General features: G+C 45.1%; 1 protein-coding gene across 2 annotated transcripts in view; it reads left to right on the forward strand.

Moving 5' to 3' along the window:
- LOC147102748 (CD276 antigen-like) overlaps positions 1–24,261 on the forward strand; it is a 56,834-nt gene extending 32,573 nt beyond the window's left edge. For both annotated transcript variants that reach the window (XM_085963512.1, XM_085963511.1), the window contains exons 3-7: positions 11,652–11,749; positions 11,846–12,175; positions 12,935–13,189; positions 20,501–20,627; positions 23,729–24,261. In XM_085963512.1, the coding sequence (XP_085819638.1) occupies positions 11,677–11,749; positions 11,846–12,175; positions 12,935–13,189; positions 20,501–20,627; positions 23,729–23,732 (789 nt within the window). In that variant the 5' untranslated portion in view covers positions 11,652–11,676 and the 3' untranslated portion in view covers positions 23,733–24,261. The remainder of the gene's footprint in view (positions 1–11,651; positions 11,750–11,845; positions 12,176–12,934; positions 13,190–20,500; positions 20,628–23,728) is intronic.
- Positions 24,262–27,276: the final 3,015 nt, after the last annotated feature.

Genomic DNA, 27,276 nt, shown 5'->3' on the forward strand with positions numbered 1-27,276 from the left:
CACATCTAGAATCCTCTTGACAGATCGCACGCATGCCTGGGAGAAGGGCCTCTGCGGGTGGAGAGTTACGCTTTCTACACAACCTCCGCCCGCTGAAAACTTTGAAAGATCTCGGGGTAGATTTTCATAAAGCTGTCGGGAAGATGGCGGGACTACAACTTTCGGGTTTTAGTCCCGCCTACGTCGACATTCGGCCAATCCACGCGATTTCCCCTCGATTGATCTTGTTAATCCCGCCCAGCGGGCTCAGCAGGCCAATTAAGGGCCACCCGGCAACAAGTGACATCACAGACTGAAATTTCATCTGTCAAGAGGTCTTGACAGATGAAATATCAGTGTTTCACAGCTGTTTGAAGTTGTCAAACACTGACAGTCTGACTTCTAACCTGAGTCCTTCTACACAGACTCAGTTAGAAGTCTCACCGGCAATGAAAGCTGAAGGCTGTCACTTTTGACAGCTCGCAGCCATTTTGCTTTCAGTGCCGGCTGAGTGATGGACTCCCGAAACCTAGAGGAGGAAAGGCTGTTAAGGTAAGTACAGGTAATTTAAACTTCTTTACACACTTTAGACACACCAAACACACTTACCTTTGCACTCACCTGAACACCGACATCGCGACCCCTCCAAGTCCTTCAACCCGACGGCCCGCCTGCTCTAACCTGGCGTGGTTTGGAGCTGTCGGGAAAGCCACACGACACCCCTCAAAATAGGGATTAGGCTAAAAACTGCCTGTTAACTACCTGTTAACAGGCAGTTAATTGGCATTAATCCCTTCCCGCCTCGGGTCGGCAGGTCCCAGTGCGGGGCGGGTACCCGCCTCCCCTGAAACTTACGTGGAGGCAGGTTTTGGGCGGGATGGTGTTGGGACCCCCAAAATCGGGATTTCCCCCCCCCCCCACATGCCTGAAACCCCGCCTGACGGCTCCAGGAAACTCGACCCCCTCATGCCTGGTAAAAGCAGGCGTAAGGCCTGCTTTTTCCAGCATAAGTTTTAAAAAATAAATTTTTTCCCCCACTCATTTATAATTTAAAAATACTTTAAAAAAAGGGAAGTTTATTTTTAGCCCCGTAAAAAACTTTAATTATTTTTTTCAAAAAGTTAAATTTTTGTTTAAAATATTAAATTTAATGTAATTTTAACTAATTTTAAATATGTGATGTTTTTCTTAAATTTATTTAATGTTTAACTGTTTTTAAATGTGATCTCCATTCATACTTTTGACAGATCTATAAGTAGAGACCTGTTAAAAGTGTGAAGGGGGATTCCCTTCTTTGATTGGTTCCCCATGGCCCACATGATCCCAGGGATGCTTGCGAACCGCCTGCGCCCCTGGGATACCTGGGCCTCTGCCCACACAGACCAGGAGAGGCCCAGGATCGAAAGTCTCGGGACCTACGGAGCCAGCAGGTAAGTGCGTAGATTTTTCCCAACCGGAGGCATCCACCTGTAGGAAGCCTCCGATCGGAAAATCCGGCCTGTTATGTATTTGCATACAAATGTCCCATGAGGCCTATAAGCATCATTTAAGAATATGTAAAAATAAATTTTACACAAGAAAATATAAAATAAAACCATCATAGTTTTCTTTCTATTAGACTGCATCCAATATGTACTGCTATGAATAGCCTATTATTTTAATGTTGATCAGTGGTGAAGTCTTATGATATGGTTACATCAAAGAACGTTATTTATATATTCTATATTTCGTTTCTATCCTGCTTGTCAGCTCTTAAAGATTAATTATTCAACCTTTGCTGTAAATTGCAATATTGTTTGTCAGCTTGGCACTTTAGCCTCTGAGTTAGAAGGATATAGAACATAAAAACATAAGAAATAAGAGCGGGAGTAGGCCATTTGGCCCTTCGAGCCTGCTCCGTCATTCAATGAGATCATGGCTGATCTTCTACCTCATCTCCACTTTCCTGCACTATCCCCATAATCCCTTGATTTATTAATATTCAAAAATCTATCGATCGCTATCTTGAATATACTCAACGACTGAGCCTCTACAGCCCTCTGGGGTTGAGAATTCCAAAGATTCCCCAGCTTCTGAGTGAAGAAATTTCTCCTCATCTCAGTCCTAAATGGCCGACCCCTTATTCTGAGACTGTGACCCCTGGTTCTAGACTCCCCAACCAAGGGAAACGTCCTCCCTGCATCTACCCTGTCATGCCCTGTAAGAATTTTGTATGTTTCAATGAGATTACCTCTCATTCTTCTAAACTCTGGAGAATATAGGCTTAGTCTACTCAATCTGTCCTCACAGGACAATCCCCCATCCCAGGGACCAGTCTGGTGAACCTTCATTGCACACCCTCTATGGCAAGTATATCCTTCCTTAGGTAAGGAGACCAAAACTGTACACAGTACTCCAGGTGTGGTCTCACCAGGGCCCTATATATTTGCAGTAAGATGGCTTTACTCTTATACTCAAATCCTCTTGTAATAAAGGCCAACATACCATTTGCTTTCCTAATTGCTTGCTGTACCTGCATGTTAACTTTCAGTGATTCGTGTACAAGAACACCCAGGTCCCTCTGAACACCAACATTTCCCAATCCCTCACCATTTAAAAAATACTCTGCTTTTCTATTGTTCCTACCAAAGTGGATATCTTCACATTTCTCCACATTATATTCCGTTTGCCATGTTCTTGCCCACTCACTTAGCCTGTCTATATCCCCTTGAAGTCTCCTTGCATCCTTCTCACAACTTACATTCTTACGCAGCTTTGGATCATCAGCAAACTTGGATATATTACATTTGGTCCCCTCATTAAAGTAGATTGTGAATAGCTGAGGTCCAAGCACTGATACTTGTGGTACCCCACTAGTTAGAGCCTGCCGACCTGAAAATGACCCATTTATTCCTACTCTCTGTTTTCTGTCCGTTAACCAATCCTCAATCCATGCTAGTATATTACCCCCAGTCCCATGAGCCCTCATTTTGTTTAATAACCTCTTATCGAATGCCTCCTGAAAATCCAAATACACCATATCCACTGGTTCCCCCTTATCTATTCTGCTAGTTACAACCTCAAAAAACTTACAGATTTGTCAAACACTATTTCCCTTTCATAAATCCGTGTTGACTCTGCCCAATCCTATTATTTTCTAAGTGCCCTGTTACCAAGTCCTTAATGATAAATTCTAGCATTTTCCCTACTACTGATGTCAGGCTAACTGGTCTGTACTTCCCCATTTTCTCTCTCCCTCCTTTCTTAAATAGTGGGGTTACATTTGCAACCTTCCAATCCACGGGAACCATTCTAGAATCTATGGAATTTTGGAAAATTACAACCAATGCATCCACTATCTGTATAGCCAACTCTTTCAAAACCATTGGATGTAGGCCATCAGGTCTAGGGATTTGTTGGCTTTCAGTCCCATTAATTTCTCCAGTACTACTTTTTCACTAATACTAATTTCTTTCAGTTCCTCATTCTCATTAGACCCTTGGTTCTCCACTATATCCAGGAAGTGTTTTGCGTTTTCTTCTGTGAAGACAGACACAAAGGGCAGGATTTTCATTGGGCCGTGGAGGCGTGATTGGAGGCGTGTGGTGGGTTAAAATTGCAATAAACTGGCGGGCGGGCCCAACCCCGCCTCCAAGCAATTTTCATTAATTCGTGTCTAATGGTTCCATCTCCGTCCCGCCTCCAAGAGGCGTGATAAGCCGTTAAGGCTCTTAACAAGCACTAAATTGCCTCTATAATGCCATTTTGAAAGGCCTTTGCGATTTTAACCCTTTTCCCACATGAAACACGCCTGTTCTGAAACACGATGGTGAAACCTGGCGGGAGCACAATTGGATTGCTGACTATCAGCTGCAGCTCAAACATTAAAGAGGAGATTTGATCAGCCATCATTTGCAGGTGGCAGGACTTTGTAGTCTCAGGTCTGGGGGAACTTTTAGAAGGCATAACCACAGCTGTGGAAGTTTGGAGCCTGACACCCACCTCCAGTCTGACCTCCTGGGAAACCCCTCTCGCCACCTTCACTGAGCGCTTCCTCAACTGAGGCATATACCAGAAGCATGGGAGCCATTTATTTCCTTCCCTTCTGGACATTAGATGAGCATGAAGACCAGCCGCGGCACCAGCAGAACAAGGAACAACAGCAGCACCAACAGCAGCAGCACCAACAGCAGCAGCACCAACAGCACAGCAACAACAGGAGCACCAAGCTGCTGCTCACCCACCTGAAGCTGCACAGGCCAGAAGGGGCCAGCGCATGGAAGCCCGTCGGCGCAGGAGATACCCCCCAAACAGGGTCTACAGACACAGGGTCAGCTACCTCAACATGTCTGAGCAGCTGTGCCAAAGGCGGCTCCGACTTTCGCGAGAGGTAGTGGGTGACATCTGCGCAATGCTGCAACAAGACCTGCAGGCCAGAGGACAAGGTGGACAACCCGTACCAGTGGCCATCAAAGTCACCACCGCACTCAGCTTTTTTGCCTCAGGCTCATTCCAGGGATCAGCAGCAGACATCAGTGGCATCTCCCAGGCGGCCGCACACACTTGCATCATGCAGGTAACTGATGCCCTCTTTGCCATCACGCACAATCACATCCATTTCACCAAGGATCAAGCAAGTGTGACGGCGTGTGCGGTTGGATTAGCTAATCTGGCAGGCTTTCCAAGCGTGCAGGGTGTCGTTGACTGCACACATGTGGCCCTTAAGGCACCCCATCGCAATCCAGGTATTTTTGTCAACCGCAAGGGCTTCCACTCCCTTAACGTTCAGCTGGTGTGTGACCACAAGAAGGAAATTTTGCATGTTTGTGCCAAGTACCCTGGCAGTTGCCATGACTCCTTCATACTGCGCCAGTCGAGTGTGCCTCCGCTATTCAGTCCGCCAGACCAACTTAACGGATGGCTACTTGGAGACAAGGGCTACCCCCTGAAGACGTGGCTAATGACGCCGTTGAGGAGCCCATCCAATGAAGCTGAGGAGAGCTACAACTCCAGCCACATGTCCACCAGAGCCATAATCGAGCAAACCATCGGTTTGCTGAAGATGCGCTTCAGATGCCTGGATAGATCAGGTGGAGCCCTGCAGTACTCAGCAGCCAGGGTCTCCAGAATCGTCATGGTTTGCTGTGCACTTCACAACATGGCACAGCGTCGTGGCTTGCAGATTCCTGAGGACCAAATGGCTCATCACATATCCTCGTCAGATGAGGAAGAGGAGGAGGAGAGCGAAAATAAAAATCTTGCAGAGGCCCATCAACCAGCGGCAGCAGTACACGAGAACATTGCTGCCCGGGATGCAAGGAATGCACTCATCTTGGCCAGATTTGCTTAGCCTAGCCAATCAAGCACTTTTGCCTCGCAGCTTCTTATCTGAGCATCGACAATGGCCAAGGACCAGCGGATTCCTAGCAATTTGACAACCATACTGACAATTGCAAGTAATCCTAAGCCCTCAATGTGAAAGTCCCAATCGCGAAAAGACACACGCCACAACTACAGCAGTAGCCATCAGATTTTTTATTTACATTATTCATCTGATGGCTTTTTCACAGAAAACTTCAAATTTCACCCAAGTGACTACCCTTGTGACTATTTGTGCAGTATCTTTCTCTTACGCGTGCTCCTACGTGGTGCTTCCCCTGTGGCTTCAGCAGATGTGGAGGCCCCTTGCTCACTTTCCTGCTGCTCCTGTCTCGACACCTTTGGCGGACGTCCTCTGGGGTTGCGAACCTGTGAGGGCTCGGCAACAGTCTGCTGCTCCTGCGGCTGTGCAGGGGTTGAGACGCCAATCTCAGTTGGGTGTGGACTCTGGTGGGGCTCTGACCGAGTACTCTGCAGTGGCATGGAAGTGTGAGCGCTTGGAGAGGAGCTGCCACTTCCTTGATGTCTGCCACCAACTTCCCTCTCATGGGTCAGGTCCCCCTCAGCACTTGCAAGTGGCTTGAGAGAACCTTGCTGCACATCAGGGGGGCCATGGGGACCCGTATCTGCACTGGCAGTCCTACTCAGAAGGACTTCTATGATGGTCTGGTTTCCCTGTTCAATAGATGACCATCGCTCCTCCAAAGATGTCATTCTATTCTGAACACTCACCATGTTTTCTGCACTCTGGTGACTTATCACCTCCATGGAGGTTGCCATCCTTTCCATGGTGATGCGTTCATGCACCAATGACTCCACAAAGGCTCTGCTCATGTTTGCTATGGACTCCTCCATTCGCTCCACACTCGCAGCGACCCTGGAGACAAAACCTGCCAGAGACTCCTGCATCTGTTCCTGGAGTTCCAGCACCGCTGATCTTATGGATGGACCCAGAGGCAGAGGGTCGACATGCAGCTGAGCCGAGCTGGCAGAGTCCTGTGCCCTCCGACTAGGACACTCCACTGCTGTCCCTGTCTCCACAATCTGCTGATGCTCACTTTTGAGCTGTGATACACCAGGTCACAACACTACTCTATGTCCCAAAGGTCCCACCGAGGCGTGAGTGTCTGCGCTGGTCTGGGTGCGCTGAATTCTGCTGACGCTGCGCCCTCAGAGGTTGCAGCTTCCTCTGAGGAGTCTTGAGGCTCATGCTCTTCCTCCTGGCTAGTGGGGACGGGTGTTTGCGATGGTCCTGTGGGGGAGTAAAGGAAAGAATCAGAGATGTGATGCCAAGCTTACATGCACATTGCATATTGCAGGTGATCATAAGTGTATCTGTTAGAGCTTCAGAATCATTATCAGCGACTCATGCAATGTCAATGAGAGAGATGGAAAACTATTCTGTCACTAGCTTGCTGTGATGCACCTGTCTGTCTGTCCCCCACTTGTGCATCTTCCTCCACTCCTATGATCTCCAGGACCGCCTCCTTCAAGGGAGTGAGGTCGGCTACTGAGGGTGGCCCTCCTCCTGTCCTCGCTCTTTCTCATTTATTGTGCACTCTCTTTTCCTGCAATGAGGGAGACAAGTGGAGGTTGAGTGAGAATGAAGGAGTGAGTGTAGAGATTCCATAGCATAGATACTTAGAAGGAGACAAAGATGGAGTGAGGTGGCAAGACCAAGGGCCCTCCCTGTGTGTTGTCAGTTGTTTTCATAGCATCAGAGTGATAGGGGGTGTGAGGGCTGCATATTCGAATAGTTAGGTGAATGTGACCATAGAGAGAGAGGGAATGGGTAAGGGTGCATGGATGTCAGTGTCAAGTGGGATGTGGAGGAAGAGATTGCTAAAGCTGAGTGCTGGTGAGGAAAGGCAATGGGAATCAGATTGAGGGTGATGGGAAATTCATACTTTTCCAGTGCGCAGAAGGTCATGAAATCTCTTCCTGCACTGAATCCAGGTTCTGCGGATTATTGATAATGAGTTGACCTCCTCTGCCACCTGGATCCACACAGCCTTGGTCTGCTGGGGAGGCTTCTTCCTCCCTGAAGAAGGGAAGAGCGCCTCTTTATGAGCTCTTGATCCCTCAACTAAGGCCTGCAAGGCAACGTCATCAAACCTGGGAGCAGACCTAGGTCTCTCATTGGTCATTCTGCCTCCAGGTCCCTGTAGCATGAAAGGCCAAAAGGTTGGCAGTCTGCAGAAGAAGCAAGGCTTGTTGCAGACCTTAAATGCAGCAGTAATGATGACGTCATCGGAGGCGACTTTCAGACTGGAAAAACCCATTTGCCAAGGGTTCCCACACGTTGGAATTCAGTTGGCCAATTAAGTTAAAATCGCATCAATCTCCCACATCGATTTAGATTCGGGTGGATAACACGAAATGCGAATTACATGACCCCAGCCTGCCCCTGAATTAAAATCCAGCCCAAAGTATTTGTTTAATTTCGCTGCCATTTCCTTATTCCCCATTATAATTTCTCCTGTCTCAGCCTGTAAGGGACCCACATTTACTTTCGCTAATCTTTTCCTTTTTACATACCGATAGAAGCTTTGTTTTTATGTCTGTCGCTAGTTTACTCTCATATTCTATTTTCCCTTTATCAATTTCTCGGTCCTATTTTGCTGAATTCTAAAATTCTCCCATCCTCAGGCTTACTACTCTTTTTGACAGCATTATAAGTCTCTTCCTTTGATCTAATACTATCTCTAACTTCTCTTGTTAGCCACGGTTGGACCACTTTTCCTGTGAGGTTTTGTGCCTGAAAGGAATGTATATTTGTTGTAAATGATGTATTAATTCTTTAAATGCTAGCCATTGCTCGTCCACTGTCATACCTTTTAATATAGTTTCCCAATCTACCTTAGCCAACTCACCACTCATACCGATGTAGTTTGCTTTGTTTAGATTTAAGATCCTAGTTTCGGATTTAACTAAAATAAAAACAGAAAATGCTGGAAATACTCAGCAGGTCAGACAGTATCTGTAGAGAAAGAAACCGAGTTAACATTTCAGGTCGATGACCCTTCATCAGAACTTTTTCCAGTTCTAACGAAGGGTCATCGAACTGAAACGTTAACTCTGTTTCTCTCTCTACAGATGCTGTCTGACCTGCTGAGTATTTCCAGCATTTTCTGTTTTTATTTCAGATTTCCAGCATCCGCAGTATTTTGCTTTCAGGTTTAACAAAGTCACTTTCAAACTCAGTATAAAATTCTACCATGTTATGGCTACTCTTCCCTAAATGCCCCTTTACTACAAGGTTATTAATTAACCCTTTCTCGTTGCACAATACTAGATCTAAAATAACCTGTTCCCTAGTTGGTTCCTCAACATACTGATCTAGAAAACTATCTTGTATACATTCCATGAATTCGTCCTCCCCACTATTACTGCAAATTTGGTTTGCCCAGTCTATATGTAGATTATAGTCCCCCATGATTACTGTATTACCCTTGTTACATGTGCCTCAAATTTCCTGATTTATTCTCTGCCCTACATTACAACTATTGTTTGGGGGCCTATAAACAACTCCCACCAATGTTTTCTGCCCCTTGCTGTTTCTTAGCTCCACCCAAACTGATTCAACTTCTTGATTTTTGGAGCTAAGATCCTTTCTCGCGACTGTCTTTATCCCAATTTTTATTATCAAGGCTACCCCTCCTCCTTTTCCATTTTGCCTATCCCATCTAAAAGTTATGTATCCTGGAATATTTAGTTCCCAGCATTGGCCACTTTGCAACCATGTCTCCGTTATGGCTATTAGATCAAACCTGTTCATTTCTATCTGCGCTATTAATTCATCTATTTTGTTGCAAATGCTTTGCGCATTCAGATATAGTGCCTTTAGCTTTGACTTATTTCTCTTTTTCCCTGCTGTCACCTTAGTCACTGATGCCTTATTACCTTTGTTACTCTCTCTGTCCCTTCCTGACCCACTCTGCTTATTTTTACCCAAAACTCTACTCTGCTCTAGAGCCTTGACATTTCTCTCACTGCATTTAAATTTACTCTTTCTTGAATCCTCCTGTCGCCCCCCTCCCCTCCCCTCCCCCTCTTCATTAGTTTAAAGCCCTGTCTATTGCCCTTATTATTCGGTTTGCTAGGCCGCTGGTCCCAGCCCGGTTTAAGTGGAGCCCGTCCCAACAGAACAGCTCCCTCTTTCCCCAGTACTGGTGCCAGTGCCCCTTGAACTGAAACCCCTTCCTCCCACACCACTCTGAGCCACGCATTTAAACCTCTAATCTGATTGTCCCTATGCCAAGTTGCACGTGGCTCAGGTAACAATCCAAAGATTATTACCTTTGAGGTTCTGCTTTTAAATTTGAATCTTAGCTCCTCAAACTCCCTCAGCAGAACCTCATTCCTAGTTCTACCTATGTCGTTGGTTCCTATGTGGACCACGACAACTGTATCCTACCCCTTCCATTCAAAGTTCTTCTCCAACCGCGAGATGTTTTTAACCCTGGCACCGGGCAGGCAACACAACCTTCGGAACTCTCGGCCGCGGCTGCAGAGAACAGTATCTATCCCCATGACTATACTGTCCCCTACCACAACTACATTCCCTTTCACTCCCCCCACTTGAATGGCCTCCTGGATCAAAGTGTCTAGGTAACTCTCCTCATCTCTGATGCCCTGCAATGTCTGCACCTCAGACTCCTGCTCAAAAACTCTGAGCTGAAGTTCCTCAAGATGCAGACACTGCAAACGTGGTTGTCCGGGATCACAATGCTCTCCATAAACTCCCACATGCTGCAGTTGTGGCACACCACCTGCTCTGCCATGCCTATATGACCTTGTTTTATTTAATTACATTTGTTATTAGATAACTGAGTTTACAGTGTAGTTTCCTGACTACTTACTTGATCTAGATTAAATTAAAGGTGCTGAAATTCAGTATCTACCTGTAACACAAAGCACTACAAGTAGTGTAGGCAAAAAGCAACAACTCCTTCCCCCTCTTCTCCAAATTCCCAAACAAAGCATTGTGTTCAAGTCCACTCCATTTAATCCCGCTTTGTGCAGACCGCTCTGTGCTCTGCAGAAATGTTTATTTTTATACACTAGGGCCTAGAAATTGGGTTGGGGCGCCAAAGTGGCGCAAAAGTCGCCTGAGCGCAGGATTTAGCGCAGCGATCGGAGTAATACCGATCGCCAGAAATTCAGTTTCAGTGCCCCTCGAGGGACACGGGGCGAGGCTCGAGGCGCTCCGCGTCCCTCTTAGGCCGCTGAAACTGATTATCGCAGCGCAACGTGCCGCAGCGCCACACGCTGCGGCACGGCACGCTGCGGTACTGCAGGCCTTCCTCCTTCTGTTAAGGGGGAGGTGCCTGCAACAGCGCGAGCCCCGCTCGCGAGTGCCGGCAAATGAGCCCGGCACCAAGGAGAAGTGCCGGGCTCTCGGGAAACAGCCGGCAATGCCGCGCGGGGCGGGGGGGGGTGGTTAGGAGGCCGGGGATGGAGGTGCTGGCAGGCGGCCGCCGAAAAAGCAGCCGCCCCGCACCTCCACCTTAACTTGCGCCGCTGCCGGCACAGTAAGGCCCCGTGAACCGGGCGCGGGTAGCGAACGGCGCAACTGCGCCGTTCGCTACCAAATATCGCAAACAGGGCACGAATGGGGCGCTGCGCACACCGATGACGTCATCGGTGGCGGCGCAGCGCAACAGGCTAACGCCACCATTAGCGCCCCTCCTGAATATCGCGGGAGGTGCAGCCAGTGGCGCTACAGCCACTGCCTGCCTCTTTAGGCGCTAACAAGTGGCGCTACTTACCCAATTTCTCCCCCTAGGAGCCTCACCCAATTTACAATTGATGACTCCGCTCCCCTGCTCCTGGTGATTAGCGCCTATTCAAGACAAGCACTTACACCTGACTGATAGTTAACTGCCACTTGCAGTTAGCTTCTGTTAACTACAGTTTTTAAATTTTTAAAGTTCTAGGTTAAAATCAAAATATTAAACTAAATTTCACTTTTTACAGCTTCTACTTACCCAATATTACCAGAAATTCCCACTCTTTCCAAATTCCCAAACAAAGCACTCTGTTCAAGTCCACTCCATTTAGTCCCGCTCTGTGCAGGATATTGGTTCAAGACCTACTACAGGCTCAGGTATCAGATCTAGGCAGACACATTGATCCATTGTTGAGAGTTCTGAGTTTCCCGGCTTTTCTCCCAGGTGAGCTGTTAAACTGAGGTCATGTTTGCCAGCTCAGTAAATATAGCATTTGAGTACATGCAGGGTCAAAAACAAACTGTCTCCAAAACGAATTATTCTCCAGTAATGTTTTGTGTATTATTCTAATGTTTTAAACAGGTTTTTAAAAGTCCCCAAAAAAAGGATGGCCACTCATTATTTTCCAAAAACTCTTTGTTTTATTGTGTTTTACTTCTGCCCGACCATTATAGCAAACAGTGAGTATTACATGGTTTCTGCTTTATACAGAATTTCTGTTACGTGTTTCTTTACCATGAAGTGCAAGTGTTAACAAATAGTCATATTTGTTTCAGACCAATTTGTATCACTGCAGTGCAAGAATCCAGTCACAGGAATATATAATCACCGCACTGTCTTGTCCTGTGAGTACAAGACACAAAGCAAGAAGAAATGTAATATTACCTGGTGTTACATTCCAGTGACTTCTACTAACTGTACCCAAATCCCGTGTACATCAGATAGCAAAACAAATGCTCAGAAACAAAGAAAGTGCCATACAGATTTTGAAAATGCATCATTGATAATTGAGAAGATGAAAATTTCAGACCAAGGGATATATCAGATTTTTGTAGACTGTGGGCCAGGTGGCTACCACACAGAAGATGTGGAGCTTCTGGTTAAAGGTACGCAAAGAAAATCTATTTTCTGTCAACAGAAGAATAGAAGAGATAGCAATGTTTCAGATCAGATATTGAAGATGAAAACTAAAGTGCTTGTAATATAATCACATCAGTAAAGGAACAGCTTATAATAATGGTCCTTTCTGGTCCAGTACAGTCCTAAGTTCCTAAGCGCACTGGGACATATGGGGGAGGTTAAGTACCTGTGATGATGTATCATAGGTAACCATGTGCTTCTGGAATTGGCTGTAATGTCCCCAGGGTACAAACGGCCAGAGTTCCTATTCCTGATTGCTGTCAAATGATCCCTTCTGGAAGTGTGCTTGGATGAGGACAAGATTGAGCTTGCCTTTAAGGCCCCTGTGGTTGAAGCTTCTGCCACCACTTACTTTCTGGATTCAAACATGAAGAACGGCCACCCTGGCTGCGGTAATGGAGAGCTGCTGGCACACATATCACCCTGCTCCAGCATTAATCACTGCTTTTAGTAGAGAAGAGAAGAGGAAAAGGAATTGAAATAAATTATCTAAAATTGCTTAGTACTGTTTTTAGTTTGCCATGCTCTTTTGGTTCATTTGGAGAAATAATAAAACTTCAGTTACAGTGAGTAATCTGGATGCAGGCCATTGCAGTCTGTATAAAAATATTGGGAAAGTAGTGTTTGTGATGCGACTGTAAAGATTGGCGTTAGTCTTGTTTGATGCAGCTGTACATCACTTGACTTAGGGTCGCAAGATTAAACTTTTAAAGCATGCTTTTCAGCTCCATATACTGGACCACAAATAACCAAAAAGGACCAAGGTGGTGAAAAAGGTCTTGCTTGTACTACACTTGGATATCCGCGGGCAAAACTTGACTGGCAGATTGAAAATGGAACTGAGCTGGCTGCTAATCGTACAATAAGACTTACAGAAGATAAGTTGTACAACATCACTTCTTATATTTCAGTAGTTGGAGATTGGTGTTCCGTAAACTATAATTGCTCCATATGCACTGAAAATGGATGTATATATGCAAGTAAGTTTTGGTTTTATTTACTTCTGATTGAAACGCAAGTTGTTTTGATATTGCCAGCCATCCCCAGCATCGTTCTGTATTTCTAAAGCTCTGACTAGGGCTGTTAGAAACATTAGAAACATAGAAGATAGGAGCAGGAGAAGGCCATTCGGCCCCTCGAGCCTGTTCTGCCATTTAATGAGATCATGGCTGATCATCCAAATTCAGTACCCTGTCCCTGCTTTCTCCCCATATCCCTTGATCTCTTTAGCCTTAAGAAATATATCTAACTCCTTCTTGAATATATTTAATGAATTGGCCTCAACTGCCTTCTGTGGTAGAGAATTCCACAGGTTCGCCACTCTCTGGGTGAAGAAATTCCTCCTCATCTCAGTCCTAAATGGCTTACCCCTTATCCTTAGACTGTGACCCCTGGTTCTGGACTCCCCCGCCATTGGGAACATTCTTCCTGCATCTAGTCTGTCTAGTCCTGTTAGAATGTTATAAGTTTCAATGAGATCCCCTCTCATTCTTCTAAACTCTAGCGAATATAAGCCTAATCGACCCAATCTCTCTTCATACATCATTCCTGCCATCCCAGGTATCAGTCTGGTGAATCTTCGCTGCACTCCCTCCATGGCAAGAACATCTTTCCTCAGATAAGGCGAACAAAACTGCACACAATACTCAAGGTGTAGTCTCACCAAGGCCCTGTACAACTGCAGCAAGACATCTTTGCTCCTGTACTTGAATCCTCTCGCTATGAAGGCCAACATACCATTTGCCTTCTTAAACGCCTGCTGCACCTGCATGCTTACCTTCAGCGACTGGTACACAAGGACACCCAGGTCTCGTTGCTGTTCCACTTTTCCCAATCTATTGCCGTTCAGATAATAATCTGCCTTCAGGTTTTTGCCACCAAAGTGGATAACCTCGCATTTATCCACATTATACAGCATCTGCCATGCATCTGCCCAATCACCCAACCTGTCCAAATCAAACTGGAGTTTCTCTGCATCCTCCTCACAGCACACACGCCCACCCAGCTTTGTGTTGTCTGCAAACTTGAAGATATTACATCTAGTTCATTCGTCTAGATCATTAATATATATTGTGAATAGCTGGGGTCCTAGCACTGATGCCTGCGATACCCCACTAGTCACTGACTGCCACTCGGAAAAAGACCCATTTATTCCAATTCTTTGCTTCCTGTCTGCCAACCAGTTCTCTATCCAAGCCAGTACCTTACCCCCAATCCCATGTGCTTTAACTTTGCACGCTAATCTCTTAAGCGGGTCCTTATCGAAAGCCTTCTGAAAGTCCAAATACACCACATCCACTGGTTCTCCCTTATCTATCTGATCAGTTACATCCTCAAAAAATTCCAGTAGATTAGTCAAGCATGATTTACCTTTTGTAAATCCATGTTGACTTTGTCCGATCTGGTCACTTTTTTCCAAGTGCTCTGCTATTACATCTTTTATAATGGACTCTAGCATCTTCCCCACTACCAATGTCAGGCTTACCGGTCTATAATTCCCCATTTTCTCTCTACCACCTTTTTTAAATGGTGGGGTTACATTAGCTACCCTCCAATTCAAGGGAACTGTTCCAGAATCTATAGAATTTTGGAAGATGACCAGCAATGCTTCTATTATTTCTGGGGCCACTTCCTTAAGTGCTCTAGGATGTAGATTATCAGGCCCTGAGGATTTATCGGCCTTCAATCCCGTCAATTTCCCTAACACCATTTCCCTACTAATACTGATTTAATTCAGTTCCTCCCTCTCATTAGACCGTATATTCCCCGACATCTCTGGGAGGTTATTTGTGTCCTCGTTTGTGAAGACAGAACCAAAGTATGTATTTAATTGGTCACCCATTTCTTTGTTCCCCATTATAAATTCCCCTGATTCTGACTGCAAGGGACCTACACTTGACTTCACCAATCTTTTTCATTTCACATATCTATAGAAGCTTTTACAGTCAGTTTTAATGTTCCCTGCAAATTTACTCTCATACACTATTTTCCCCCTCTTATTAATCCCTTTGTCCTCCTTTGCTGAATCCTAAACTGCTCCCAATCCTCAGGTTTGCTGCTTTTTCTGGCCAAATTATATGTCCTCTCCTTCGATCATATCCCTAATTTCCCTTGTTAGCCATGGTTGAGTCACCTTTTTTGTATTATTTTTATGCCAAACAGAGATGAACAAATTCTGTAGTTCATCCATGCGATCTTTAAATGTTTGGCCTTGCCTATCCACCGTCAACCCTTTAAGTAACATTCCCCAATCCATCCTAGCCAACTCACGCCTCATACCATCGTAGTTTCCTTTATTTAAATTCAGGACCCTAGTCTCTGAGTCAACTACATCAATCTCCATCTTAATGAAGAATTCTATCATATTATGATGGCTCCTCCCCAAGGGGCCTCACACAACAAGAGTGCTAATTAATCCTTTCTCATTACATAATACCCAGTCTAAGATGGCCTGATCTCTAGTTGGTTCCTCGACATATTGGTTCAGGAAACCATCCCATATACACTCTAGGAATTCCTCCTCCACAGTATTGTTACTAATTTGGTTAACCCAATCTATATGTAGATTAAAGGTACCCATGATAACTGCTGTGCCCTTATTGCACGCGTCTCTAATTTCTCATTTAATGCCATCCCCAACGTCAGCATTACTGTTTAGGGGTCTGTATACAACTTCCACTAACATTTTCTGCCCTTGGTATTTCTCAGCTCTACCCATGCAGATTCCACATCATCAGAGCTAATATCCTTCCTTACTATTGTGTTAATCTCCTCTTTAACCAACAATGTTACCCCACCTCCTTTTCCTTTTTGCCTGTCCTTCCTGAATATCGCATACCCCTGGATGTTGAATTCCCAGCAATGGTCACCCTGGAGCCATGTCTCCGTAATCCCAATTATATCATATCCGTTTACATCTATTTGCGCAGCTAATTCATCCACCTTATTACGAATGCTCCTCGCATTAAGACACAAAACCTTCAGGCTTGTTTTTTTTAACACTCTTCGTCCTTTTAGAATTATTATTTACTGTAGTCCTGTTTGATTTACACCCTTGATTTCTCTGCCTTCCACTTTTGCTTTTCTCCTTCCAATTTTTGTTTCTATCCTTGCTTCCCTTTCCTCTGTCTACCTGCACAGGTTCCCAACCCCCTGCCATTTTAGTTTAAACCCTCCCCAACAGCACTAGCAAACACTCGCCCTAGGACATTGGTCCTGGTCCCGCCCAGGTGCAAACCGTCCAGTTTGTACTGGTCCCACCTCCTTCAGAACCGGTTCCAATATCCCAGGAATTTGAATCCCTCCCCCTTGCACCATTCCTCTAGCCACGCATTCATCTGAAATATCCTTCTATTTCTACTCTGACTAGCACGTGGCACTGGTAGCAATCCTGCGATTACTACCTTTGAGGTCCTATTTTTTAATTTACCTCCTAACTCCCTATATTCAGCTTTTAGGACCTCATCCCATTTTTTACCTATATCGTTAGTACCTATATGCACCACGACAACTGGCTGTTCACCCTCCCCCTTCAGAATGCCCTGCAGCTCCCCAAGACATCCTTGACCCTTGCACCAGGGAGGTGTATCAAGTTGGCTGTCCTGAATTTCTGAGCCATTCCAGATGGCAAACACCATGGGGGTAATTTTTCGGGGGGCCAGCGGGCACGTTCGGTGCTGAGTCGGGTGGGAATTTTTTTTTTCCTGAACAGACCCTACACGCAGCAGCGGGGGAGACAATTCAGGTCATTATGACCTTGTTAACAGCCCATTAAAAAGTATTTTGAGCTCACCGTACCATTTTACGAGGTCACCTATTGGGTCTACACTGCTCGTGGATCACGTCAGGTAAGCAGGGAGTTGCATGACCATGGGATCAGCTCATTACTTGACAGCGGCAAATACGGTATAAAAGCTCCTATCTCAAAGCTAATCACTTTCCAAGCTCAGAAGCTGTTGCTTACTGCATTTGGAAGACAGATTGAGCTTTATACAGGTTGCAAGTGTTTGGAGCAAACGTTCTATCCAGTGTCACCTCATTGGAACAGCCTCTCTCACCATTGACAGATTGCTTCTGTCATCTCAAGTTCACCTGCCATCTATTCGATCAGCATCAGTGCCCTTGAAGCTATCTCACCTTGGTTCTCAGAATCCCACCACGATCAGCCCCAACACCAGCAGCACCAGGCACACCAGCAGCGCCAACAACACCAACCTTCTCCGCAATCAACTGATGCTGCACAGGACACAGGGCATCTGCACCCAACCTGAGGCCAGGGTTGGCCTCACCATGGCCAGATTTGCTTCACTTGATGCTGTACACCCTGGCTGCCACATGATGTGCCAGGTTGGCGTCACCCCACACCAACACCATAAGGCATCCCTACAATGCACAAGCCATTTCTTTCACACTCAGCACCATTGCGGGGGGTACCGTTCTGTTTCACCATTCACTGCAACTCACTAAGCCACTTCCAAAGGTGCACACAAATCTGTCCAAGAACACAAAGTGTTGAAACTAAAGGTTTCAATGTTTGACACCAGTTTAACAGAAACTTTACATGAACATTGCATAAAACACCCAAGTGCCTACCCGTGTGTGTTGTTAGTTGGTATGATTGGACTAGGATGAGGGTGAGTGTGAGGGGTGGCTAGTGAGATAGGGAAGTAATAATGTAGATAGAGAGGGATGGGTGGAGGTGCAAGGTAAGTTGATGTGAATAAGGATGTGCAGGAGTAGGGTAGGGAAGACAGAGTGATGGGGATGTGATGAGTGGCATAGCAGGATGAGGTTGAGTGTGAATTTGCAGTAACGTTTCATGATCTACTGAGATCATTGAAAGGTTTGTGCCACTGCAGCCTGGTCCTCCTGATGACATCTCTGCTTGTGTCCTCCTGTGCAATGTGCAACCAGACTGTGTTGATCTCCTGGGGAGGTCTCTTCGCCCATTGGAAGGGAAGAGGACCTCCCTGCATGCTCTGACTCCCTCCATAAGCATAAGCATATGGAGGGAGTCATGGGAGAGCCTGGGTGCAGCCATGCACTTTTGTGCGGTGCTTGTCAGTGTTTGTAGTACCTCAATGCTGTAGAACACTGACAGGACAAATGGCAAAATCAGTTTGTGCATGGTCCCTTTAAGGAAAACGGCTGGTGATGTGTCATTAAATTATGTCATCAGACCCACTTCCTTCATTTGGCTGGGAAACTTGCTGGGCGGGCTTAACAAGCCCAATAAGCGTAAGATCATTCTATAGAGCGGGCTGGAGCCAGCAGCGGGGTCGTAATCCGCCATGACTTCACCCGCACCGGACCCGCCGAGGTAGGGGAAATCACGGCCCTCATCTCCCTGGTAGCTGGAAAATGGGACGTCCAGCACTGAGCTTGAGAAACTCGGCGGTAAGGCCAGGAAAATGAGAGGTCCAATGGCTATTGGTCTGGTGTGGTCAGGCATAGGGAAGGCAGCTCTGGGTGGAAGCTGAAGGCTGGAGATGTCAAGGGAGGACAAAGATTAGGGTCCCAGCCTAGGGCTGGGTAAGAGTGGAGTCCCTGATTGGGTTGGGAGAAAAGTCAGGAAACTCACAGCTGCTGAGTGGGGATCAGTTTAAAGTAATCACTTGATCAAAAATACTGATGATCATGTGGTTCCCATGTGCCATTCAAATTACAAGAAGATACTTACTCATTTTTAAAGTTATATTTGCAATCTAATGGCAATAGTGAACCCAGCATCTACTATGCCACTTAGCTATGCTTTGTTCCCAAACAAAGCCTAATATGAACTGTCAACCTATTTATGCTTCAATTGTATAATTACATTTTTCTTTGCTTATTAAGCTATGGACATGCATAGAATTATTTCGATTGCAAGTATTTTTTCTAAATTTCTAAATTTGAAATATTTAAATTGTTAAAAGTTTGTATCATTTATGCTCCTCATTACACTCCATGCAACAAGTCCCAGCATCCACTGGGTATGTCCTGTTGCCAACTGACCAGTCACGTCGTTGAAATCCAATCCAGAGTTGAATCCCTGTCAATTTTTTCCCGTTTCCTATGTCTAAGGACCTCATATCCTTTAAGTGCCACATCTGGCAACTTGGCCAAGAGCAACAACTAATCATCTGAAGGAAGTCCCTGTTCAAAGTTAGCTGAGGCTAGTACTCAATTAAGAACATAAGAACATAAGTAGGAGCAGGAGTAGGCCATATGGCCCCTCGGGCCTGCTCCGCCATTCAATAGGATCATGGCTGATCTGAACCTAGACTCACATCCACTTCCCTGCCCGCTCCCCGTAACCCCTAATTCCCTTATCAGCTAGGAAACTGTCTATCTCCGTTTTAAATTTATTTAATGTCGCTGCTTCCACAGCTCTCTGAGGTAGCAAATTCCATAGATTTACTACCCTCTGAGTGAAGAAGTTTCTCCTCATCTCAGTTTTGAAACGGCAGCCCCTTATTCTAAGATTATGCCCCCTAGTTCTAGTCTCACCCATCAGTGGAAACATCCTCACCGCATCCACCCGATCAAGCCCCCTCACAATCTTATATGTTTCAATAAGATCGCCTCTCATTCTTCTGAATTCCAATGAGTAGAGGCCCAACCTACTCAACCTTTCCTCATAAGTCAACCCCCTCATTTCCGGAATCAACCGAGTGAACCTTCTCTGAACTGCCTCGAGAGCAAGTATATCTTTTCTTATATATGGAAACCAAAACTGTACGCAGTATTCCAGGTGTGGCCTCACCAGTACCCTGTATAACTGAAGCAAGACTTCCCTGCTTTTATACTCCATCCCCCTTGCAATAAAAGCCAAGATTCCATTGGCCTTCCTGATCACCTGCTGTACCTGCATACTAACCTTCTGTGTTTCATGCACCAGGACCCCCAGATCCCTTTGTACTGTAGCACTTTGCAGTTTCTTTCCATTTAGATAATAACTTGCTCTTTGATTTTTTCTGCCAAAGTGCATAACCTCACACTTTCCAACATTATATTCCATCTGCCAAATTTCTGCCCACTCACTTAGCCTGTCTATGTCCTTTTGCAGGTTTTTTATGTCCTCCTCACTCACTGCTTTCCCTCCCATCTTTGTATCGTAGGCAAACTTGGATACGTTGCACTCGGTCCCCTCCTCCAAATCGTTAATATAGATTGTAAAGATTGTAATTCACTTGGCCCATGGCACTGTGATCTTATGAATTAATATATGCTGCCTTCTACACAAAAAATGTTTTGGTAGTGCATGATGTAAATTGTAATGAAACATCTCAGTTATATATTTGTCATTTCAGGATTTGAGTGTCCTAAAAATGAAAAGATCTATCAGTTCCCAAAACAAAAAACCAGAGCAACTGTTGGTGTTTTTTTATCTCTGGGCTTCATCGTGCTTTTGGCACTTTTTTACTGGAGAACCTCAAGGTATAATATCAATCAATACTGATAAAGGAAATGGCAGAACTGTTGTTACATAAGAGCTTTCCTAGATTCTGTTTTCCTTCTCCAATGCTACATCAAAGCTCCCCACCCCCCATCTTACTCTTTCCCCCCCCTCCCTGTGTAAAATTGCACCACCCTCTATACCTTGTTCAAGTGACCACTCTTAAGAGTCTAGACAGTAAGCATGATCAGGCTATATGAAAATGAAGGTGATCATAGCTGAGCTCAGTCCTGTCTTCTCCCAATGCCAACACACATTCACTTCTGAACAACAACAACGTGCAATATTGTGCTTTTAATGTAGTAAAACCTCCCAAGGTGTAAAGGAATAGCCATATTTCAGAAAAATACACCATCCTATGAACAGAATACTGACTTTATTAAAACATGATAAACTGGGTTTAAAAATCTAAAAGCCTCAAAGACACAGGCTGTAAACAGACTACAGGCTTCGGAGATAAGATGAAGGGTTGTTGACACAAAGCTGTAAACACCATACAAGCTTTTGAAATGGGAATTGATTGTTAATACTAAGACAATAGCCCTGTTGAAACAGCAGGTTGGAGGTTCCTCTATGTCTGAACATTGGAAGAAACACAATAGCAATGCCCAAGTTAAGTGTTATAAACCAACGCTTCAGAAAGCATCACATAAATTTAAAAAAATGTGCCTTTGAAAAAAATGACATCAAGTAAAAGAAATACCTGCCGTAAAATAGTTTTATGTTAAACTTGAAACAAGCAGACATGACGTCTGTGATATAACCATTGAAGTAGCTAAGAAATGCATAGAACACCCTAGTTGAAGTGTTTTTGATTTACATATTGTAAAAGGTACAAACAGAAGACTTTGTAAACATGACTTCAATAGATGCACCAAGCAATCACATAGTGTTTGTGTTGAAAATGGAACAGTTTGGAGTCACGACATCTGCTTGCAAACAGCTAAGGTGATTTAAAAATTGAATGGAAGACCTTGAATGGCATCAGATAGATACATCAGTCATAACCATTTTTTATGATAAAATTTGAACACCTAAAGGTAGAGACAGGATTCTGCAAGTTAACAGCTGAACTGACAGTAAGATTAGAAAGAAGTCAACAGAAAGAATGACTAGAGATAATTAGCTTACATCAGCAGAAAACTTCAAAGGATATACCACTGAGAAAGGGTACAAAATATGAAACTTTCAGATAGAAAGTCAGAAGTCACTGGAAGGGGCAAGCGATTCTCAACTTCAGAGGCAGGCTCTGTAAGTTTTTAACTCTTTGAGTCTCGGAGATCAAAAGGTGCTTTTATTTGATTTTGGTGGATATCCTGGATTAGAAATAAGACTTAGAAATGTAAAAATGTAATGAAGTTAAGATTTGAGAATAAGGATCTCTGAGAATAAGAAATGTAAGCTATTTGTATTTTGAACTGTTAATGTTGCGACTGAAATCACCAGCTGTTAACTACATGTCGGTTCTTTAATAAATCTATATATTTTTAGAATTGTCTCACAGAGTACTTCTGTATCAAACTCGCAAACTCAATCTCTGTATGCTCTTTGGTGAGGAGTTACAGAATTCTGGGGGAGTATTCTGGACCCTCATAATATCCGGAAGGTTACAGTCTAGTTAAACTTATTAAAAGTGTTATCTGGAGTATGGTAACATTTTGAAGTCGTTCCTTTCCTTTAGGGAGAGATAGCCTGGACCTTTAGACCCAATTAAGCGTCTTATAGAATTCGGCTATCTCCAGCTTTAGTTGAAGGTGAACTGGGGAATACGCCTGATCTGGGGTAGGGCTAGGACTAGTAATTATCCCTTCAAAGGCACTTCACAGGAGCGTAATCAGACAAAAATTGACACCGATCTAAAGGAGGAGACATTAGCCAGATGACCAAAAGCAAAGAGGTTGGTTTTAAGGAGTGTCTTAAAGGAGGAGAGAGTGGTTGAGAGGCGATGAGGTTTAGGGAGGGAATTCCAGAGCTTAGGGCCTAGGCAGCTCCATGATGGAGCGATGAAAATTGGAGATGCACAAGAGGCTAGAATTGGAGGAACGCAGAGTTCTCGGAGGGTTGTGGGCTGGAGGAGATTGCAGAGATAGGGAGGGCTGAGGCCATGGAGGGATTTTAACACAAGGATGAGAATTTTAACTTTGAGGCATTGGTGGACCAGGAGCTAATGTAGGTCTGCGAGCACCGGGGGGTGTTGGGTAAACAGGATTTGGTGCTAGTTAGGATATGGGCAGCGGGATTTGATGAGCTCATGTTTATGGAGGATGGAAAATGGGAGCCCGGCCAGGAGAGCACTGGAATAGTCGAGTTTGGAGGTAACAAAAACATGGATGAGGGTTTCAGCAGCAGATGGGCTGAGGCAGGGACAGAGACAGGCGATATTATGAAGGTGGAAATAGTTGGTCTTGGTGATGGAGAGGATATTCCAACTGAAGTAGTGACTAGCAATCAGCAGATGGAATTTTGATTGATTTTTGCCTTCCTCAGATGAAAGGCACTGAGTCTAATTGTAATGTCCCCAGTTGCTGCTCTGGCTGAGAACAGCTGATTTAATTCAAACCACTACATGGGACCATCTGGTCTATATTAGTTTGTACTGCATTGGATGTTGCATTGGGTCATCAAAGGTGCTCCTTCAAATGTGCCAACTTATCTTACCAGGCTCGGGGGTGGGGAGGCAGGGGTCAGGGAGCGGGGGAGCGACAAGGAACTGATTTTCAGTGTCCATGTTTTATTTTTCAAAGCACAGTTTTGTCATTAAGCTAAAATCTTCAATAACTTGATAACCACCTGTAAAATAACAGTATTTGGAGCTCTAACATTGCAGACTGATCCACTTCCTAACTAATAGATAGTGTCTTGTTCATGATTTAATAACCAGAAAGAATAATTAAAGGAAAGTTTTTCAACATGTGATTTTACGAATGCAAACTAATGCTAATATAAAAGTTACTTGAATGCTGATGTTTTCATTTTCTCACAATTATACAGACGTATGTAAGTTTTTATGAATATATTTTATAATCTGAAATAAGAAGTATTACTTTACTTTTTATTAATGAGCTTTCTTTCTTTCCAACAGATGATGCAGAATGAGGAAGGATGGCATTGAAGTGCCACAACCTTACATGATCTTTACACTGAATTTTCCAGCATGCCTAATCACAATGAGAAATATGTGTCATTGCAGATTCTGCCATCCAAAATACTTAGTAGAAATTCTCCTGTTGCTAAGAGGTGTATGAGCATATCTTATTCATGAAAGTGATCAATATAATGAACAGATTTCTGGCTACATTTAACAGCGCCAGCGAATCACCATTTAGCCTGCTAATCTGCCTGAGCCATCATCATCTGCAAATTGATGTACTGAGTGGACTGAAGACTGAACTGTGAGAAGGACAGAGAATAAATGAAGAGAAAGCACCATGGAGGAGACAGAGCAGGAACAGAGCTGGAAGTCTGAAGGTCATGATCCAGATACAACTGCAGCTAAAGTTAATAAAAAGTGCAATCCTTGCCGTTTGTACACTCAAATTTCTTGGAAACGTAGTGGAATTCTGATGACTAATGTAAATGTAATGATTCATAAAATAAAATGGCATCAAAATGTCACGCCATTTTCAGCATGTCTTTATTGTAATGTCAGGGTAAGTGCTTTTTATAGCCAGCAAATTGGGGTGGAACCAGTTTCTGCCAATTTTCCACCCCAAAATCAATTTCACACTTTTTGGTCCATCCCACGATTCATCCATTAAGCCCCCAGCCATTTAATTGACATGTGGTATGAGAGTCACCGACACTGCCACCCAGAATCTCCTCATTTTACACTCGCAACACACCTGCGACTTCTTGGAGCGATTTTCATTTTCATTCAGCCTAGACAGCTTTGATTTGTTATGTCTATCTGTGGAGTGTACAACCACTTGGAAATTTTGATCCTTCCATCACCCCTACCCACATTGAGGGCTTTGCAGGAGCAGGTTTAGAATTCCATCCAAGTTATTGATACATGGTGAAAAGCTGAGGCCCCAGTACAGATCTCTGGGGAACACTACTTGCCACGTCTTGCCAATTAGAATATATTCCCTTCATCCCTATGCTCTATCTCCTATCTCCCAACCAATTACTAACCTATATTACAAGGTTGCCTCCAATTCTGTGCTCTCTCATTTTTGTTAATACTCTCTTGTGTGAAATCATCAAATGCCTTCTGGAAGTTCATATAGACAACATTTATAGACACTCCCCGAACCACCATGCCAGTGATCTCAGAAAATTCAACTGGCTTCGTCAGACATGTACTGCCCTTCACAAATCCTTGCTGACTCAACTGACACTTGTCCATGTACTCAGTCACTCTGGCTGGAATTTTCCCTGTGCCATGCGTGCAGGTTTGGAGGTGCAGAAAATTTGCAGAAAATGGGAGTGCGTCGGGAAGGCGCTGTCATCCCGCCTCCTCGCGCCTTTAACCCAGGCATGTTTGCCAGCGCACCACACGACCCGAACAACAGAGGCGAGCGACCTAATTAATCTAATTAAATCCTTGTGAGACCCTTAACAGGGATTTTAACCAGATCTTTTGAATTTCATTGGATGACCACGGGAATCACGCAGCTCAGGAACCTCGTCTGTCAACCTGCGGCGGAAGCTCAGTGGCCATTGTGCGAGGTCATTAATGCAGAGCATGGAAATCCCAAAAAATACTCCCACATGACACCTCATTACTTGCCTATGGGCAAGGCTCTTGTTGACTCCATTTTGAGAACAGATTTAGGTGTCTAGAGTTTGCAAGTCCTTTTTGCAACCTCGGAAGCCACTCCAAATTGCTAGTAACTATCACAACATTAACAAATTGCTCCTCTGATCTCTACTTGACCTGCCATCTATTACATCAGCATGGGTGCCGCCTATACTGCCTCACCTTAGTCCTCAGATTCGGACCAGGATGAACCCTAACACCAGCAGCAGCAGGCACACTAGCAGCAGCAACAACACCACCAACCTTCTCCTCAATGCTCTGATGCTCCACAGGACAGAGGGCATCAGTGCAGGGCTGCACCATACCGGAGGCGATGCCCCCAACACAGGGTATCGAGGCAGAGGATGGGCTTCCTCAACATGACTGAGCAGCAGTGCCAAAGGAGGCTCAGACTATTGCGCCAGGTCATCACAGACATTTGCAGCTTGCTGGAGCAGGAGCTGCAGCCCAGAGGACCTGGTGGACACACCTTACCAGTGGCTGTCAAAGTCACCAGCGCCCTCAACTTCTTCACCTCAGGCTCCTTCCAGGGATCTGTAGCAGACATTTGCGGCATCTCGCAGTCAGCCGCCCACAGATGCATCACACAGGTGACCGATACCATGTTTGACCAGTCAGCCAATTATGTGAACTTTGCCACTGATGAAACCAGTGTTACCGAGCATGCATTCAGCTTTGCCGCTCTGGCTGGCTGCCCATGGATGCAGGGCATAATTTACTGCACACATGTGGCCATCAGGGCACCCCCTCATCACCCAGGAGTGTTTTTGAACCATAAGGGCTTCCACTCTCTCAATGTGCAGCTGGTCTGCAACCATAAGAAGATCATCATGCATGTGTGCAGCAAATTCCCTGGCAGCTGTCATGATTCTTTCATCCTGCGCCAGTCCACCCTCCCTCAGCTCTTCGCACCACCAAACACACTTACCGGTTGGCTGCTTGGAGACAAGGGCTAGCCACTGAAGACATGACACATGATATCCTAGAGGAGTCCAAGCAATGAGGCTGAGGAGCACTATAATGAAAGCCACATGTCCACCAGATGTGTCATAGAGCAAACAATAGGCATGCTGAAGATGTGCTTCAGATGCCTTGACAGATCTGGAGGAGCCTTTCAGTACACACCAGCTAGGGTCTCCAGAATCATGGTTGTTTGCTGCGCCCTGCACAACATAGCGTAGCAACGAGGGTTAGAGCTACATGAGGAGCAAGGCGCAGAGTGCACAGCCTCTGAAGAGCAGGAGGAAGAGGAGGAGGGGCATCAGCTGGAAAATGAGGAGGAGGAGCAGGAGGAATCTGAGGTCTACATGCCAGCAGCACCAGAGCACTTTGCTGCCCGGGAGGCCAGGGATGGCCTTGTCATGGCCAGATTCACTTAACTTCCTGCATTGCATCCATATGGCTGCCACATACTGGTGCCAAGTCCCCCCCCCCCGCAACCCCCAACAACAGCATCCCTACAATGACCAAGCCATTCCTTTCACACAGACCCCCATTACTGGAGGTAACGTTATGTCTCACCATTCACTCCAACTCAGACAATAATGGGCATGACCGGAAAGTGGTGAAAATAAATACTTCTATATGTATCATAACAGTAACAGAACCTTAACAATAACACTTCTTTAAACGTCCATGTGTTTACCCTTTTGCATCTACTTCAGTGTCATTTTTCATTTCCACGTGCTTCTACGAGGTGCAACCACTGTGGCTTCAGCAGAGGTAGAGGCAGGCTGCTCTCTTCCCCGCTGCAACTGCGTAAACACGTGCGGTGGACATCATCTGGGGTATGCAGCCTCTGATGGCCCCGCCAAAATCTGCTCCTCCTGCGACTGTGCAGGGACAGACTCAGCCATCGAGATCCAAGG

Source organism: Somniosus microcephalus, chromosome 21 (assembly GCF_052327205.1).
Source record: "Somniosus microcephalus isolate GS21.2 chromosome 21, FLI_Smic_1.0, whole genome shotgun sequence".
In the NCBI taxonomy this organism is placed as follows: Eukaryota; Metazoa; Chordata; class Chondrichthyes; order Squaliformes; family Somniosidae; genus Somniosus; species Somniosus microcephalus.